This window comes from Oncorhynchus keta, chromosome 35 (assembly GCF_023373465.1).
Source record: "Oncorhynchus keta strain PuntledgeMale-10-30-2019 chromosome 35, Oket_V2, whole genome shotgun sequence".
NCBI classification, from domain to species: domain Eukaryota; kingdom Metazoa; phylum Chordata; class Actinopteri; order Salmoniformes; family Salmonidae; genus Oncorhynchus; species Oncorhynchus keta.
Window position 1 is genome coordinate 28,422,765 of NC_068455.1, and position 17,545 is coordinate 28,440,309.

Below are 17,545 nucleotides of genomic sequence, written 5' to 3' on the forward strand. Positions count from 1 at the left end.
GATATTGGGTTGGCAGGTAGTCTAGTGGTTAGCGCGTTGAGCCTGTTCCCCGGGAGGCGTCATTGTAAATTAACTGATTTTGCCTAGTTAAAATAAATTGGGCCCCTGTATAGTATGAGATTTGCAACACACATGGAAGAGAATGGGGTGGGGAAAAGTCGAATTCAGGAAGTACAGTTTCACTAATGTTTGCCCATAGGAAAACAATTATTTAATTAAAGCATTGTGTGTGTTCATTGATTTAATTCGGTTTGCCTGGAGACATCAAGGCCAGTTTGATTTTCTGGTTAGTGTTCTGCGGTTGCGCATTCAACTGTTACCGAAAACTCGTAAGTAAAATCACATGATTTGTGTCTTGTCATATGACATTGATGAGGGCGACAAGCAACCAGCGACTCACTGTGGACTTCACTAAAAGAAAGAACCCTAAACTGTCAGGGATGAAATTCTTAACTTTTTTGTGCCGATAATATGTGGAGTATGGAATGTTGGGGAGTTTTGTCTACGATTGCTGCCGCCTGTCTGTTAGGTAAGGTTTGTTGTCTTAGCTAATCAACATAAACGTTAGCTTTAGCAGGCAGCACTCTGTTTTTAGATATCTAGATATGACTGAAGGCAATTTTTTCTACATGGGATTATTTGAGGTACCCACTTGTGCCAATGGCACTGTAGATACCTTTTTGTTTGTAAACTTTGTCAAGACAGCCACACCAGATATCACAATTCTGATTTGACATATTTTACAAAACGTGATAACTCATTGAATATGATTCAAAACGTCCAAAAATGACAATGCAAAACTACACACTGCTTTGCAACATTGTTGTATAAATGCAGCTATAAAAGTTTAACATTCCACTTTTTAATATTTTATTCATCAAGCCCTGTACAAAACTGTAAATTACCCAAGCAGTTCCCAATGCTCTGGCAATCTAAACTCAATATAATATAATGTACAGTACACACAGAAGGCCCTGGCTAACTCGGAGCATTTTGGAGTTTAAACCAGGGGAAATCATATGACCTGGTTTTGAATAATTGTAATTCTTGAGGGTGTCTTTCTCTTAGCAAAGCAGCTCAGCTCATGGCTAATGTGATTACTGCGACAATAAGGTCTCTGTTTGCTGCTGCTCTCACTTCTGTTTCCCCAACTCACTGACAGGTCAGACACCATGATATCTTGTGTTAACTGCATGTGATAATGAGACAAGATATCATGGTGTCTGACCTGTCCACAAATAGCTACATATCCTAAAGAAGACTTACTTTGAAATACTTATTGTGAAACATTGGCAGCATCATTGTAAGGTATCAAAGGAATGAGGAAGTAGACGTGTAAAATCTTTCATGTTGGAACTTTGTGCCATTCCTTGACTAGAAACAAGGCTTAAAGAACGTGCTTTACAATTTATAAGACCACAAAAACAATAAAAGGGATTTGGAGAATATGCCAAAAAGGCCTATTACTGATGGATTTTCCTCAAACCGTAAGGGTGGAAATCTGTGGATGCCTAATGAAAGATAATCAAAATTTTGCTCCCTTTCTAATTTTCTCTACTTTTGCATATTTTTTAATACTGAATGTTATCGGATATTCAACCAAAACCTCAAAAGATCATGGGAACCTGAGTGGACAAATAACAACAATGACATACTTATTTCATAAACAATGTTATGCAACACCCAATGCTCATTTGTGAAAAAGTAATTGCCCCTTTACACGCAATAACTGGTTGTGCCACCTTTAGCTGTAATGACTCCAACCAAACACTTCCTGTAGTTATTGATCAGTCTCTCACGTCGCTAAGGAGGAATTTTGGCCCGCTCTTCCATGCAGAACTGCTGTAACTCCGCAACATTTGTGGGTTTTCAAGCATGAATTGCTTGTTTCAAGCCCTGGCACAAGATCTCAATTGGGAATAGGTCTGGATTTTGATTAAGCCATTCCAAACCTTCAAATGTGTTGCTTTTTAGCCATTTTCATGTAGTCTTGATTGTGTGTTTTGGGTCATTGTCTTGCTGCATTACCCAACTGCGCTTCAGGTCACAGATGGATGGCCTGATATTCTCCTGTAGAATTCTCTGATATAGAGCAGAATTCATGGTTCCTTCTATTAAGGCAAGTCATCCAGGTCCTGAGGCAGCAAAGCATCCTCAAACCATCAGGCTACCACCACCATGCTTAACTATTGGTATGAGGTTCTTAATGTGGAAAGCAGTGTTTGGTTTTTGCAAAACATAATGAGACCCATGTCACCCAAAAAGTTATACTTTTGATATCTCTGTCCATAAAACATTCTACCAAGAGTCTTGATGATCTTCCAGGTGCTTTTTGGTGAACTTGATTCAACTTTCCGACGACATGGGTCCCATTATGCCATAGATGCCATAGAGGAAATCAGAAAGCGGACAAATACTTTTTCACGGCACTGTAGGTGTCACACGACCTCCTGAAATGTGTTAAGCCTGTCATTCCCGCTCCCCCTCCCTGGTGCTCAAAGGCGCCATGCTCCCCAGCATTACTCACTCCTGCCTTTCCCCCGTCACGTGCATCAGCGATTATTGGACTCACCTGGACTCCGTCACCTGTTTATTACCTCCCCTATAATTGTCAGTTCCCCAGCTCCTTTCCCAACTGCTGCATTAATGTTCGTATGTTGTTGTTACCCGTGTGCTGATGCTGTTCCTGTCTTGGTACCTGTCTGTTCTGCATTAAATGTTCAACTCCCTGTAACTTCTTCTCATCTCTGGTCCTTTCAAAGCCATCAAATACCAATCTCCAATGACCATTTTTCTTCTGAACCGTACTAATTAGTCATTGACCCATTATGTTTCCAGAAAATCCAGCTTCCCATGTCATGATCTGCTCTATTTCCAGGGTATGCCTTTGTCTATCTACCACATTGCTACTTAGAGAGAGGCTGGGAATAGAAATGTTTTCCCGTTTCTAGAACTATTTGCTCTGAAAGTCTGGTTATAACAGGTGTGGTGGTGAGCCAGACGACGGCTCCCACGATGGCTCCTGCTGTGATGAACACCACATTCATTGAGAATGTGACGGCGACCACCAGAGTCAGTGAGACCACCACAGTCAGTGAGAGTGTGACCTTGACCACACCCATGATCCTCAGCACCACATCTCCAGGCTGCTCTGCCCTCAACACCTCCACCTGTGAGACCTGTGTCCCAGGGTCCTACTCTGACAATGGTGAGTCTAGATGTCCTGCTAGCCTTACTTACCCTGGCCTGGCAGAAAGATGCTTAGTTTCAGTGAAGGGGCAGCAGGTAGCCTAGCAGTTAAGAGCATTGTCAGTAACCCAAATAATTACTCAGTTTTGTTTCTCACCACAACCTATAAATTAGGTAGAAACACAGCACAGCCAATTGATGCAGCACTTTAATGTCGTTTTTACCCATGTAACACCTATTTTTTGTGGATGTGGACAGTGGACACAGGAGTTGTGTTGTTGATATGTAGCTTTGCTGTATTTGACCCCTGAAATTTGTCTGACCTCCACTGTAACACTTCAGGTGTCGTAGGTGTGTGGAGTCAAACGCAGGAGACAGTGAGTGCAAAGCTGTGCGTCTTTAATAGCGCCAACGCATCCCAGGGTGCTCACAATAGTAACGGCCCCAAACACAGGGCATGAGAATGTACAACGGAAAAAGTAACGACCAGGCACTAACACGTACTTCTAACAACAGAGCCGAAGGTTACACTGCAATAATCCCGCACAACAACCAGGCGGGCCGGCTGTCTAATAAAGACAAACTAATTAGCTGATTTAATCATGAACAGGTGCTACCACTAAACATACAAGGAGGGAGAGGAAAAACAATCAGTGGCAGCTAATAGGCCGGTGACGACGACCGCCGAGCGCCAACCGCCCGGGAAGGGGAGACACCCTCGGTCGGACTCGTGACAGTACCCCCCTCCTGACGCGCGGCTCCCGCAGCGCGCCGACACCGGCCTCGAGGTCGCCCCGGAGGACGAGGCGCAGGGCGATCCGGATGGAGGCGATGGAAATCCCTCAACATGGATGGATCCAAGATGTCCCTCACCGGTACCCAGCACCTCTCCTCCGGACCGCACCCTCCCAGTCCACGAGGTACTGCAGGCCCTCACCCGGCGTCTTGAGTCCAGAATGGCCCGGATCGTGTACGCCGGGTCCCCTCGATGTCCAGAGGGGGGACCTCCGGTACCTCACTGTCCTGCAGGGGACCAGCTACCACCGGCCTGAGGAGAGACACATGAAACGAGGGGTTAATTCGATAATAGGAAGGGAGTTGTAATCGATAACACACCTCGTTTATTCTCCTCAGGACTTTAAAGGGCCCTACACACTGCGGACCCAGCTTCCGGCAGGGCAAGCGGAGAGGTAGGTTTCGGGTCGAGAGCCAGACCCTGTCCCCCGGTACAAACACGGGGCCTCACTGCGGTGGCGGTCAGCACTCCTCTTCTGCCGTCCACTCGCTTGTCGTAGAGACTCCTGGACGGCCCTCCAGGTCTCCTTGGAGCGCTGTACCCATTCCTCCACCGCAGGAGCCTCGGTCTGGCTCGGATGCCATGGTGCCAGGACCGGCTGGTATCCCAACACACACTGAAAAGGGGACACGTTAGTAGAGGAGTGGCGTAGTGAGTTCTGAGCCATTTCAGCCCAGGGAATGTATCGTGCCCACTCCCCTGGCCGATCCTGGCAATACGACCGCAGAAACCTACCCACCTCCTGGTTCAATCTCTCCACCTGCCCATTACTCTCGGGGTGATAACCGGAGGTCAGGCTGACAGAGACCCCAAACGTTCCATGAACGCTCTCCATACCCGAGACGTGAATTGGGGGCCCCGATCAGAAACGATGTCCTCCGGCACCCCGTAGTGCCGAAAGACATGGGTAAATAATGCCTCCGCAGTCTGCAGGGCTGTAGGGATACCGGGCAACGGGAGGAGACGGCAGGACTTAGAAAACCGATCCACAATCACTAGAACCGCGGTGTTCCCCTGAGACGGCGGAAGATCGGTCAGGAAATCTATGGACAGATGTGACCATGGCCGCTGTGGAACGGGGAGGGGTTGTAGCTTCCTCTAGGAAGGTGCCTAGGAGCCTTACTCTGAGCGCACACTGAGCAAGAGGAGACATAACCCTTAACGCCCTTAACCAACGTAGGCCACCAATACCTTCCCTGAAGGCTCCCCACTGTCCTCGTCACCCCAGGGTGACCCGAGGAGGGTAGGACGTGAGCCCACCGAACCAGCTTGTCCCGAACATCAAGCGGCACGTACCTTCGCCCGCTGGACACTGAGGAGGCGCGGGTTCAGCCCGTAACGCCCGCTCGATGTCCGAGTCCACCTCCCATACCACTGGGGCTACCAGCTTAGAGGCGGGAAGGATGGGAGTAGGTTCGGTGGACCCATCTCGGTGTCGTAAAGGCGGGACAGTGCGTCAGCCTTCACGTTCTGGGAGCCCGGTCTATAAGACAAAGTAAACCGGAACCGGGTGAAGAATATGGCCCACCTTGCCTGACGTGGGTTAAGTCTCCTTGCAGCCCGAATATACTCCAGATTCTGGTGGTCGGTCCAGATGAGAAAAGGGTGCTTAGCCCCTCAAGCCAGTGTCTCCACACCTTCAGAGCTCTAACCACCGCTAGCAACTCCCGGTCCCCCACATCATAGTTACGCTCCGCTGGGCTGAGCTTCCTTGAGAAGAAAGCGCAGGGGCGGAGTTTTGGTGGCGTACCCGAGCGCTGTGATAGCACGGCACCCACCCCAGCCTCGGACGCGTCCACCTCCACTATGAATGCTAGAGAGGGATCCGGATGCGCCAACACGGGCGCCTCAGTGAACAGCGCCTTCAACTTGTTGAATGCCCTGTCCGCCTGTGCTGACCACTGCAATCGCACCGGGCCCCCAGCAGTGAGGTAATGGGAGCCGCTATCTGGCCAAAACCCCGGATAAACCTCCGGTAGTAGTTGGCAAAACCAAAAACCGCTGCACCTCCTTTACCGTGGTTGAGTCGGCCAATTACGCACGGCCCTAATGCGTTCACCCTCCATCACCACCCCGAGGTGGAAATGCGATATCCCAGAAAAGAGACGGCTCGTTTAGAGAACACGCATTTCTCAGCCTTGACGTATAGGTCATGCTCCAGCAGTCTTCCAAGCACTTTGCGCACCAGAGACACATGCGCGGTGTGAGTGGCCGAGTAGATCAGAATGTCATCGATATAAACAACCACCCCTGACCGCACAGGTCCCTGAGAATCTCGTCTACAAAGGATTGGAAAACGGCTGAGCATTCTTTAACCCATACGGCATGACGAGGTACTCATAGTGGCCGGATGTAGTACTAAATGCGGTTTTCCACTCGTCTCCCTTCCGAATACGCACCAGACTATACGCGCTCCTGAGATCCAGTTTTGTGAAGAACTGCGCTCCGTGGAACGATTCCACCGCCGTAGCGATGAGAGGTAGAGGGTAACTATACCCCACTGTGATGGCGTTTAGACCTCTATAATCGATACACGGACGCAAACCTCCCTCCTTTTTCCTCACAAAAAGAAACTCGAGGAGACGGGTGAAATGGAGGGCCGAATGTACCCCTGTCCCAGCGACTCCGTGACATATGTCTCCATTGCCAACGTCTCCTCCTGGGACAGCGGGTACACATGACTCTTGGGAAGCGCAGCGTCTACCTGGAGATCTATCGTACAATCCCTTCCCGGTCGATAAGGTGGTAATTTAGTCGCTTTCACTTTACTGAAAGCGATTGCCAAATCGGCATACTCGGGGGAATGCACACCGTGGAACCCTGGTCTGGACTCTCCACCGACGTGGCACCGATGGAAACTCCCAAACACCTTCCAGAACACTCCTCTGACCACCCCTGGAGAACCCCTTGTCTCCACGAAATTTTAGGATTGTGCCGGGCCAGCCAGGAGTCCCCAGCACCACTGGAAACGCAGGCGAATCAATAATAAAAAAACTGATACGCTCCCTATGATTCCCCAAGCGTCACCATGTCCAGTGGGACCGTGGTCTCCCGACCATCCCTGACCCTAATGGCCGGCTATCTAGGGAGTGCACGGGGAAAGGAGAATCTATCGGCACCAGCGGAACCCCTAACTTAAGGGCGAGTCCGCGATCCATAAAGTTCCCAGCTGCGCCTGAATCGACTAGCGCCCTATGCTGGGAAGAGGGAAAAAAGTGAAGGAAAGAGATTAAGACAAACATATGGCCAACAAGGATTCTGGGTGAGTCTGATGCTGACTCACCTGGGGTGACCGAGAAGCGTTCCGCCTGCCATCTCTACTCCCAGACGGACCCCCAGCACCGATCAGACGTGTGTCCTCTCCGACCACAGTTGGTGCAGGGAAGGCCTCCTCCTCCGGTACTCGGCGCAGCCCCTCCCAACTCCATCGGAATGGGAGCGGAGGGGCTGGGTGGTGGAACGCACAGGACCCTCTCTGAACGCCCGCGGGCAGCCAGCAGATTGTCCAGTCGAATGGACATGTCAATCAGCTGATCCAGTGACAGAGTGGTGTCCCGACACGCTAACTCCCGGCGGACGCCCTCTCGGAGACCACACCTGTAGTGGTCCATAAGGGCCCTGTCGTTCCACCCAGATCCGGCTGCCAAGGTCCGGAACTCCAGCGCGTAATCCTGGGCGCTCCTCCTCTCCTGCCTGAGATGGAAAAGTCGTTCTCCCACCGCTCGGCCGTCTATAGGGTGATCAAATACGGCACGGAAGCGGCAGGAAAACTCTGGGTAGTGCTCCCGCGCTGAGTCTGGGCCATTCCAGACTGCGTTCGCCCACTCCAGAGCACGACCCGTGAGGCAGGAGATGAGGACACTCACCCTCTCCGCTCCTGAGGGAGTGGGTCTAACGGTGGCCAGGTATAGCTCCAGCTGAAGCAGAAACCCCTGGCAACCCCGCCGCTCCATCATAAGCCCTCGGTAGCGTCAGACGAAGGGTGCTGGAGTCGAGTGATGGGGAGTCCGGAGTCGGGGGTGCCGAAGGTGGAGAGAGGAGACCACTCCTCTCCCATCGGTCCATTCTCTCCATCACTTGATCCATCGCGGATCCGATCCGATGGAGAATGGTGGTGTGGTGGAGAACCCGTTCCTCCATCGATGGGAGAGGGTTGGCTGCTGCTCCTGCTGACTCCATTCGATTTTATTCAGGTGCGGGATTCTGTAACACTTCAGGTGTCGTAGGTGTGTGGAGTCAAACGCAGGAGACAGTGAGTGCAAAGCTGTGCGTCTTTAATAGCGCCAACGCATCCCAGGGTGCTCACAATAGTAACGGCCCCAAACACAGGGCATGAGAATGTACAACGGAAAAGTAACGACCAGGCACTAACACGTACTTCTAACAACAGAGCCGAAGGTTACACTGCAATAATCCCGCACAACAACCAGGCGGGCCGGCTGTCTAATAAAGACAAACTAATTAGCTGATTTAATCATGAACAGGTGCTACCACTAAACATACAAGGAGGGAGAGGAAAAACAATCAGTGGCAGCTAATAGGCCGGTGACGACGACCGCCGAGCGCCAACCGCCCGGGAAGGGGAGACACCCTCGGTCGGACTCGTGACATCCACAGACAAAGTGAAAGCTTCTTTGGCTCAAATGTAAAATGAAGGTGGTAAGTGTTGTAAACAGCACCACCTGTTCAATAACAGCCTTCTGATGTCTCCCCAGACACCCTGCTGTGTTCCTGTTGCCATGAGCCAGGGCTGTGTCTGTTCGCTGGGGCTTGCCTCCCATGTTCGAGAGGGTTCTTTCAGCCTCTGGCTGGACAACAGCGATGTCAGCCCTGCAGCCAGGGTTTTTACACCAAGTACGTCTCTGTCAACTGAGGGCATAGTTGATTCACAAACATTCTGTATACCACTGTTGCATTGACCCTCTTCCTGTTCTCCATCTCACCTTGCAGTTTTACTGGCAGCCTTATGTGTCAGTCCTGCTCCCCAGGCTCCTACAGCAACAACACAGGCTCCGACTCCTGCCGAAGCTGTTCTCCGGGTATTTATATAAATATTTTTCTGTTCTTGTTGTATAATCATCGCAATAATGACTTACTTGTTACTATTACTGTTATTATATTATAGTGTGTTTGTTTGTTCATCCATGCCTATACGCAGAGAAAAAATTGTGAATAAACATTTTGTAACAACTGACGAAAAAAAATCAGCTCTACTGTATAAAAGCTGGGCTTCAGTCATGCACATTCAAGTAATCTAACTCTTTAGAAATATTAAATTGGATGTATCTGTTTTTTGAATGGAATGTGTTATTTTCAGGTTTCTATACATCGCAACAAAATGCCACATCGTGCAGTCCATGTCAACAGGGAACATTCTGCAAGTTAGTGGCCCTTTTGTCACCTTAGATTTGTGTTTTCTTAACTAGTGTGGTTAGCACTGCAGCGGACTGGCCCTGTTGCTTGTCTGCAGATCTAACATCACATGCTCTCATCTCATGCAACTGATATTACTTCCCAAAACCGGACACGCACACACACACGCACACAAAATTGGGTTAGTAGTAAGTATTGAAGAAATTATTTCATAGTTCAGTCATCAGACATGGGGTGGTGATAGCCAGCTGTATTAAACAGTATTTTGTAAATAAGTTCTTCCCCATTCATTGCACCCTTGTGGCCATCCCTCCCACAGCTCCTCCAGTTGTGCTCTGTGTCAGATCTGTCCTGCTGGTACAGAGTCTCTGCAGCCAGCTGCCAAGGAGTGCACACCTTGTCGTCCAGGTAACTGCCAGTGCCAGCCAACAATATCAATTGTATTATTTATAATGCATGCAGTGTGTTAAAATATTAAAGAGAATGTTTAAAATGTTTTTGAGAGAATGTTCGAGGTGACTGCAGCAGATTAATGGCGCGGCAGATTAATGGCACGACAAGGGGCCTCAGGATCTTGTCATTCAAATTGCCATCGATAAAATGCAATTGTGTTCGTTGTCCATAGCTTATGCCTGCCCATACCATAACCCCACCGCCACCATGGAGCACACAAAATTGACATCAGCAAACTGTCGCCCACATGACGCCATACACACTGTCTGCCATCTGCCCTGTACAGTTGAAACCAGGATTCATCCATGAAGAGCACACTTCTCCAGCACGCCAGTTCCCATCGAATGTTAGCATTTTCCCACTGAAGTCGGTTACGAGGCCGAACTGCAGTCAGTTCAAGACCCTGGTGAAGACGGCGAGCATGTAAATGAGCTTCCCTGAGACAATTTCTGACAGTTTGTGCAGAAATTCTTCGGTTGTGTAAACCCACAGTTTCATCAGCTGTCCGGGTGGCTGGTCTCAGATGATCCCACAGGCGAATAAGCATGATGTGGAGGTCCTGGGCTGGCGTGGTTACACGTGGTCTGTGGTTGTGAGGCTGCTTTGATGTACTGCCAATTCTCTAAAACAATGTTGTATGTGGCTTATGGTAGAGAAATTAACATTCAATTCTCTGGCAACAGCTCTGGTGGACATTCCTGCAGTCAGCATGTCAATTGCACACTCCCTCAACTTGAGACATCTGTGGCACTTTTTTAGTGGCCTTTTATTGTCCCCAGCACAAGGTGCACCTACACTACCGTTAGTTGAGGGTCACTTAGAAATGTCCTTGTTTTTGAAAGAAAATCACTTTTTTTTGGCCATTAAAATAACATCAAATTGATCAGAAATACAGTGTAGACATGGTTAATGTTGTAAATGACTATTGTAGCTGAAAACGGCTGATTTTTGATAAAACATTAAAAAAAAAAAGGAATATCTACTTTTAGATTAACTAACTTCAAAGTAATGACTCGGGACGTCGGGTTTGATACGAAAGCTTCTTTTAGTAAGAATACTTGTTCACGTTACATTTAACAACTTAGTTTTGGTACAGAGCAATGCAGGTAAGATGCTGTCGGAAAGTCAGCCACAATCACTTTGCACCTGCACATAATTGGCGCGTTATCACTCATTCCTGTCGCAAAGCATTCTGCATTTACATATGTAAATAACTGTAAAGAAATATCTTTAGATACAGCTCAATGAATAAACTTAAACATTATTAACTCTGTAACACATTAAAGTTACAACATCTACATAGGCGTACAGAGGCCCATTATCAGCAACCATCACTCATGTGTTCCAATGGCACGTTGTGTTAGCTAATCCAAGTTTATCATTTTAAAAGGCTAATTGATCATTAGAAAACTATTTTGCAATTATGTTAGCACAGCTGAAAACTGGTGTTCTGATTAAAGAAGCAATAAAACTGGCCTTTAGACTAGTTGAGTATCTGGAGCATCAGCATTTTGTGGGTTGCTGTTTAATCAGCTTCTTGATATGCCACACCTGTCCGGTGGATGGATTTATCTTGGCAAAGGATACATTTGTGCACAGAATTTGAGAGAAGCTTCTTGTGCGTATGGAACATTTCTGGGATCTTTTATTTCAGCTCATGAAACATGTGACCAACACTTTACATGTTATATTTTTGTTCAGTATAATTTAAGGTTAATAGTAATACTGTAATAGCGGAGGTTTCAGTCCGTTTTAAATGGATGACATTTTTGTGGTGTAATCTGATTAGGATGTAATGATGAGAAGTTTGATTTTGGACAGGTATGCACAAGGCTCCCCGTCAGAGTATGTGTCAAATCTGCAGCAGCGGCTTCTTCCAGATCCGCTGGGGCCAGGAGACCTGTAACCTCTGCCCTGAAAACCACTACTGCCCAGTCAGTACCACATCCCTTACTCCCAGTAAACACCTCCAATACTGAAAGTATCAGTAAGGGATTTCCTGACCAACGTGAATGACCAAGGCTCACTTCATCTGTTCCACAGAGTCCAGATGTGAACCCCATCCTGTGCCCCGGTGATGCCTTCTGTCCTGAAGGCAGCACTGCTCCAGGTTACTGCATGGAGACCTTCTTTCGCAAGGCAGGGGAGGAGTGTGAGCTGGCCCCCGTCACCATTGCTCTACTTGTCATCGGAGGAGGAGGTATGTCTGAAGAAACATGTTGAAAATATTGGTGTAGTGGAAGGAAAGTGGTTTGAACTTTAGGCTACCACTTAGATGTTGAAAACCCTTGTCAAGTGAGCAAAATAATTGGCTTCCCATATTAACTTTTTTTTTTGTGACCCTTTGAGAAAAGTTGTTCACTGACATGAACCTTGTTTATTTCTTCTAATTGCACAAATTGTATGCATTTTCTGGGCACTACTAAGTACAAATATATGAATGAATTATCTTGTTTAGAGGTCATTTGATCAGGATGAAACATCTTGTAGCAAAAACAAAGTGAAATAGAAATCATGCTGAAGTAGTAGAGTAGTAGTAAGTGAACGTTGTAGTCTTGTTGCATACAGTCTTTTGACGTGTTTTCTTTATTTTCTCTGGTCCAGTGGCCCTACTCTTCGTCATCCTGCTGGTGTTGCGTCGAAGGCGAGACACAGACGGAGAGCTTTCCCTCGTACGACAACCTCTGTTACGCAAAGAGCGGCCGCAAGGTCGATACTACGGGATCCCATGTGATGCCGAGCCAGTATACGCTGGTTGGTGAGCATGTCCTCAGCCCCATCTGATGCCTCCAATTATTGGGGTCAAATGTCTGGCTTTCAGAGCAGAATCAGCTGAATTCTATGTGCCTCAGCTTTGCACTAATGGACCATAAGAGAAAGCAAACTCACACCAAATCCTAGCCATGGTTTACTATGTCCATTTGAGTACTTTTGATAACTCACCAGCTCTTTCATGTGGTACGTCTTTTAGATGTATTCTTTTATTTATTTAACTAGGCAAGTCAGTTAAGAACAAATTCTTATTTTCAATGACGGCCTAGGAACAGTAGGTTAACTGCCTTGTTCAGGGGCAGAATGACAGATTTTTACCTTGTCAGCTCGGGGATTCGATCTTACTAGTCCAACGCTCTAACCACTAGGCTACCTGCTGCCATCATTCTTGACAAGCAGAAGTGTTTCTCTTCTGTATTTTGTGCTTTAGTGAAGGCTGACCCTATTACATTTGTTAAAAAGAAACACTGTTCTTTAAAAGAAAAGTATATTTGTATGTTTTAAAGAAAAACACTGACTCCAGTCCAGGGTATATACTGGAATAAAGCACAACTTTGCACTACTACTGAAATTCTGTTGTATAATTACTAGCCTATAAAATAAGATGCAGGCTGAAGTTATTTCCATGATGCAAGTTTATTAACACAATGTCTGTAAAACACCAAAAGGATGTTTCATGAGGTGTGCGAGCAAGAAAACTAACTTTTTACAGGATCGCGTACTGATTGTCCTAATGTGGTACACCGTAATAGTTCATTGCGTAACAAAAAAAGATGGGGGGCCACCATGGCAAGGAACGTCTCTGGTATGTAATGCTTTGCCACATTATTCAGATAATAGCTACCTGTGATCAATTCAATGTTTTCTGTAAACTCTATTGCTCTGTTTTACAATCATAATAGCTAATCTCTTGCCTAACAAGGCAACTTTCGTGGCTATGATTACCACATTCTAAGGTTATCAAATGCCAGCTCATACATACTCTAGTCAGATTAATTGGTAGTTATACACTGAGTATACAATACAGAATGTTGAGTAAAAGTAATTTAAACGTACTCTACTGGTTGTCTGTGGTTTGTCCGGCTGCTTGAAATTTGAGACAAAATATTCTCAGATAAGTATTGTTTACCCGACTTAGAGAGCTGGTAGGTATGGTTCGGTTAGGCACCAAGGTAAAAATTAGCTTTAAATTTGATATTCGGATTTTAACCCCCCTTCAATAAAAAAAAGTACGGGTTGTATCTGTTTTTACCCAACTCAGTATATGGCGGCAATACACCTTTTTGGATGTAGTCTGCCAATACAATCTTAAAAGGCTGTGTACAGTTCGTTAAGCGCCAGCTTGTATTTTAATTGTCCTGAGGTGGACTCCCTCGGGAAGTAGAAGGGTCATCATTTGACCATCAGATATTCCAAGACGGGTGAACAGTGGGTAGACACTTCTACCGCGCTGGAATAAGCACACCAGTTAGATTTAATGAAGAGGGAACCCCCCCCCCCCCTCAATTTGCCCCACCCTCCTGTCCGCCAGGTGAATGGAGAATCCATCGAGTTGGATAGTATCTTGTCTGAGAGCCATGTTTCTGAAAAGCAAAGAATATTGCAGTTCCGAGAGTCCAGTCGGTAGCAAATCCGCGATCGGAGGGGATCTATTTTATTATCAAGTGACTTTTTTTTCCCCTTTGCCTTAATCTCACCAGGATCCCCCCTCTCTTGTCTCTAACGCCAACGTTTACTTTTGGATAGCCCGAATTTTAGGTTGGAATTAGAGGGTCCAGGGCAGATGAGTCAAAGTAGAAGGCAGAATTGGGGTAAGTAACTGCCAATCTGTTGTTCAAAAGTCCTTGTCGGTTGTAAGAAATAAAAGGGGATACATTTCATGAAAATAGAGTAAAAATAATCACAAAGTTGGGTCGGAGCTTGCAAAACTGCAACCATCCAGGTCGGCACCATTTCAGGCTCACAAAAGTATTTACAGATGGCATACAAGTTTGTTATTAAGCCACATGGAAGTTCACATGGCATTTCTGCCCCAAAATGCATTTTGCTCAAATAATTTTTCACATTCAAATGCCTCTCCTGTGAAATACTGACGCCCGACATGCCTAGTTTCCTGAAACGAGTCACATATACCTATTGGCTTTCAAAAGTCTAAACAATACTTTTCTGTGGATATTTTGTCTAAAATTTAGAGCAGAAAGAAGTACAAACCGCACTAGCCCGGCTGATGGCGACATTGAGTCGTTTCATTTTACCGTCCAAACGCAATACATTCTTATCTCTTGTGGACCAGTAGGTACCTAAAACATTCTCCATTCAGGCTGCATAGGCTTCAATATCATACTTAACATTTTTAAATGGCGAGAAGGCGTGGAAAAACTGGGAAAATATCCACGCTTATGAAACACCATTTTCCACCACCATGCTAGTGGCTAAATGCTAATCTTGGATGTTGCATATCATGTTCAGACAATCAGGTTGAAACGATCAGACCAGGGGTTATGTCTGCTAAATGGCATATATTATTATTATTATTATTATGTTTCTTTTACAACAGCGCATTATGGGAAACCAAGACTGTTCTCAGGGCAGACCTGGTTGTAGCTAGATATGTTTGAGTTGCGTCAAGGGACAAATTTAGCATTAGTTAACCATTTTCCTAAGCCATTAAATAAAGCTAAGCAGGAAATCGAAACCTATGGGGCCTGAAATTATTTCTTTTTTTTTAGGTACAAATGGGTCCATGAAGGATACGAATGTATTGCCAGCTGCATGCAATGCGTTTGGATAGTAAAATGAAACAACTCAATATCGCCTTGCCATCTGCTGGCCTTTGGGCTAAAACCGCCTTGACAACCAGTACGAGTAAGTTTAAATGTATTTTTATTCAACATTCTGGTTTGTAAGGAACATTTACATGATTTTGCACATATGTTTCAGGGTGTAGGCCTATATACCAATGAATTGTGTATTACAGCCTGATTAATCAGACTACCCATACTCATGCTAGCTTGCTAGCTATTTTTATGGTCAATGTGTTGCTAACGTGTAGTGTAATGCTAATGAATATACAAGTTAGTGCCAAAATAATGGAAAAATTTGAATAAATGAGCGATACAAAGTATATTGAAAGCAGGTGCTTTCACACAAAGGTGTGGTTTCCTGAGTTTATTAAGCAATTATCATCGCATCACGACGGGGCTGTAGTGGAGCAGGTTGAGAACTTCAAGTTCCTTGGCGTCCACATCACCAACAAACTAACATGGTCCAAGCTCACCAATACAGTCGTGAAGAGTGCACGACAAAACCTTTTCCCCCTCAGAAGACTGAAAAGATTTGGCATGGGTCCTCAGATCCTCAAAAGATTTTACAGCTGCACCATTGAGAGCATGACTGGTTGCATCACTGCCTGGTATGGCAACTGCTCGGCCTTCGACTGCAAGGCACTACAGAGGGTAGTGCGTACGGCCCAGTACATTACCGGGGCCAAGTTGCCTGCCATCAGGACCTCTATACCAGGCGGTGTCAAAGGAAGGCCCTAAAATTGTCAAAGACTCCAGCCACCCTAGTCATAGACTGTTATCTCTGTTACCGCACAGCAAGCGGTACCGGAGAGCCAAGTCTAGGACCAAGAGGCTTATAAACAGCTTCTACCCCCAAGCCATAAGACTCCTGAACATCTAATCAAATGGCTACCCAAACTATTTGCATTGCCCCCCCCCCCCTTCTATGCTGTTGCTACTCTCTGTTATCTATGCATAGTCACTTTAATAACTCTACATGTACAGTCGTGGCAAAAAGTTTTGAGAATGACACAAATATTAATTTTCACAAAGTCTGCTGCCTCAGTTGTATGATGGCAATTTGCATATACTCCAGAATGTTATGAAGAGTGATCAGATGAATTGCAAAGTCCCTCTTTGCCATGCAAATTAACTGAATCCCCCAAAAGCATTTCCACTGCATTTCAGCCCTGCCACAAAAGGACCAACTGACATCATTTCAGTGATTCTCTCGTTAACACAGGTGTGAGTGTTGACGAGGACACGGCTGGAGATCACTCTGTCATGCTGATTGAGTTCGAATAACAGACTGGAAGCTTCAAAAAGAGGGTGGTGCTTGGAATCATTGTTATTCCTCTGTCAACCAAGGTTACCTGCAAGGAAACACGTGCTGTCATCATTGCTTTGTGCAAAAAGGGCTTCACAGGCAAGGATATTGCTGCCAGTAAGATTGCACCTAGATCAACCATTTATCAGATCATCAAGAACTTCAACTTCACAGTGCTATGTGATTGCAGCCGCCACCGTTACAGGATGACCTGTTGGGGTGTCTGGGTGGCATTAGCAGACAGACAAGCCCATGCAGGGGTAGTAAGCACAGAACTCTGCACAGTTTGATGATGGATTATGGTGAAGAAACGACATCCTCTGCCCCCTGGCAAACAGTCAATGACCTCTGCAAGCCTATGAATACAAGCGACGGAAATTCCTAAAATTAGGGAACCCATTTAGCTACTTTTTCACAACTGATAACAGTAGCATATACAGCTAACTGCCAAACTAAAGAAAACACCAACCAAGTATCTTAATAGGGTATTGGGCCACCACGAGCCAGAACAGCTCCAATGTACCTTGGCATAGATTCTACAAGTGTCTGAAACGCTACTGAAGGGATGCGTCTCCATTCTTCCAAAATAAATTCCATCAATTGGAGCTCTGTAGATGGTGGTGGAAAATGCAGTTTCAGGCGCCACTCCATAATCTCACATAAGTGTTCAATTGGGTTGCGATCTGGTAACTGAGACAGCCATGGCATATGGTTTATCTAATTTTCATTATCAAACCATTCAGTGACCACTCTTGGCCTGTAGCTGGGGGCATTGTCATCCTATGGGGGCATATCCATGGTAGCCAAAATCAAATCAAATGTTATGTCACATGCGCCCGACTACAACAGGTG

At 46.3% G+C, this 17,545-nt stretch overlaps 1 protein-coding gene across 1 annotated transcript; it reads left to right on the top strand.

The window, feature by feature from the left end:
- The first annotated feature begins 347 nt into the window (after positions 1-347).
- On the top strand, positions 348-13,145 carry LOC118368251 (sushi, von Willebrand factor type A, EGF and pentraxin domain-containing protein 1). The gene is made up of 9 exons (XM_035752206.2): positions 348-529; positions 2,984-3,208; positions 8,701-8,839; positions 8,936-9,024; positions 9,303-9,366; positions 9,678-9,766; positions 11,633-11,745; positions 11,855-12,011; positions 12,416-13,145. Exons 1-9 carry the CDS (start codon positions 472-474, stop codon positions 12,571-12,573), a joined length of 1,092 nt encoding a protein of 363 aa, XP_035608099.1. The 5' UTR covers positions 348-471; the 3' UTR covers positions 12,574-13,145.
- The last annotated feature ends 4,400 nt before the right edge of the window (positions 13,146-17,545 follow it).

Coding starts and splice junctions, on each gene's coding strand:
- LOC118368251 (XM_035752206.2), top strand. CDS start 472: ATGTGGAGTATGGAATGTTGGGGAGTTTTGTCTACGATTGCTGCCGCC. Junction 3,209..8,700: donor AGGGTCCTACTCTGACAATG/GTGAGTCTAGAT, acceptor ATGTCTCCCCAG/ACACCCTGCTGTGTTCCTGT. Junction 12,012..12,415: donor ACTTGTCATCGGAGGAGGAG/GTATGTCTGAAG, acceptor TCTCTGGTCCAG/TGGCCCTACTCTTCGTCATC.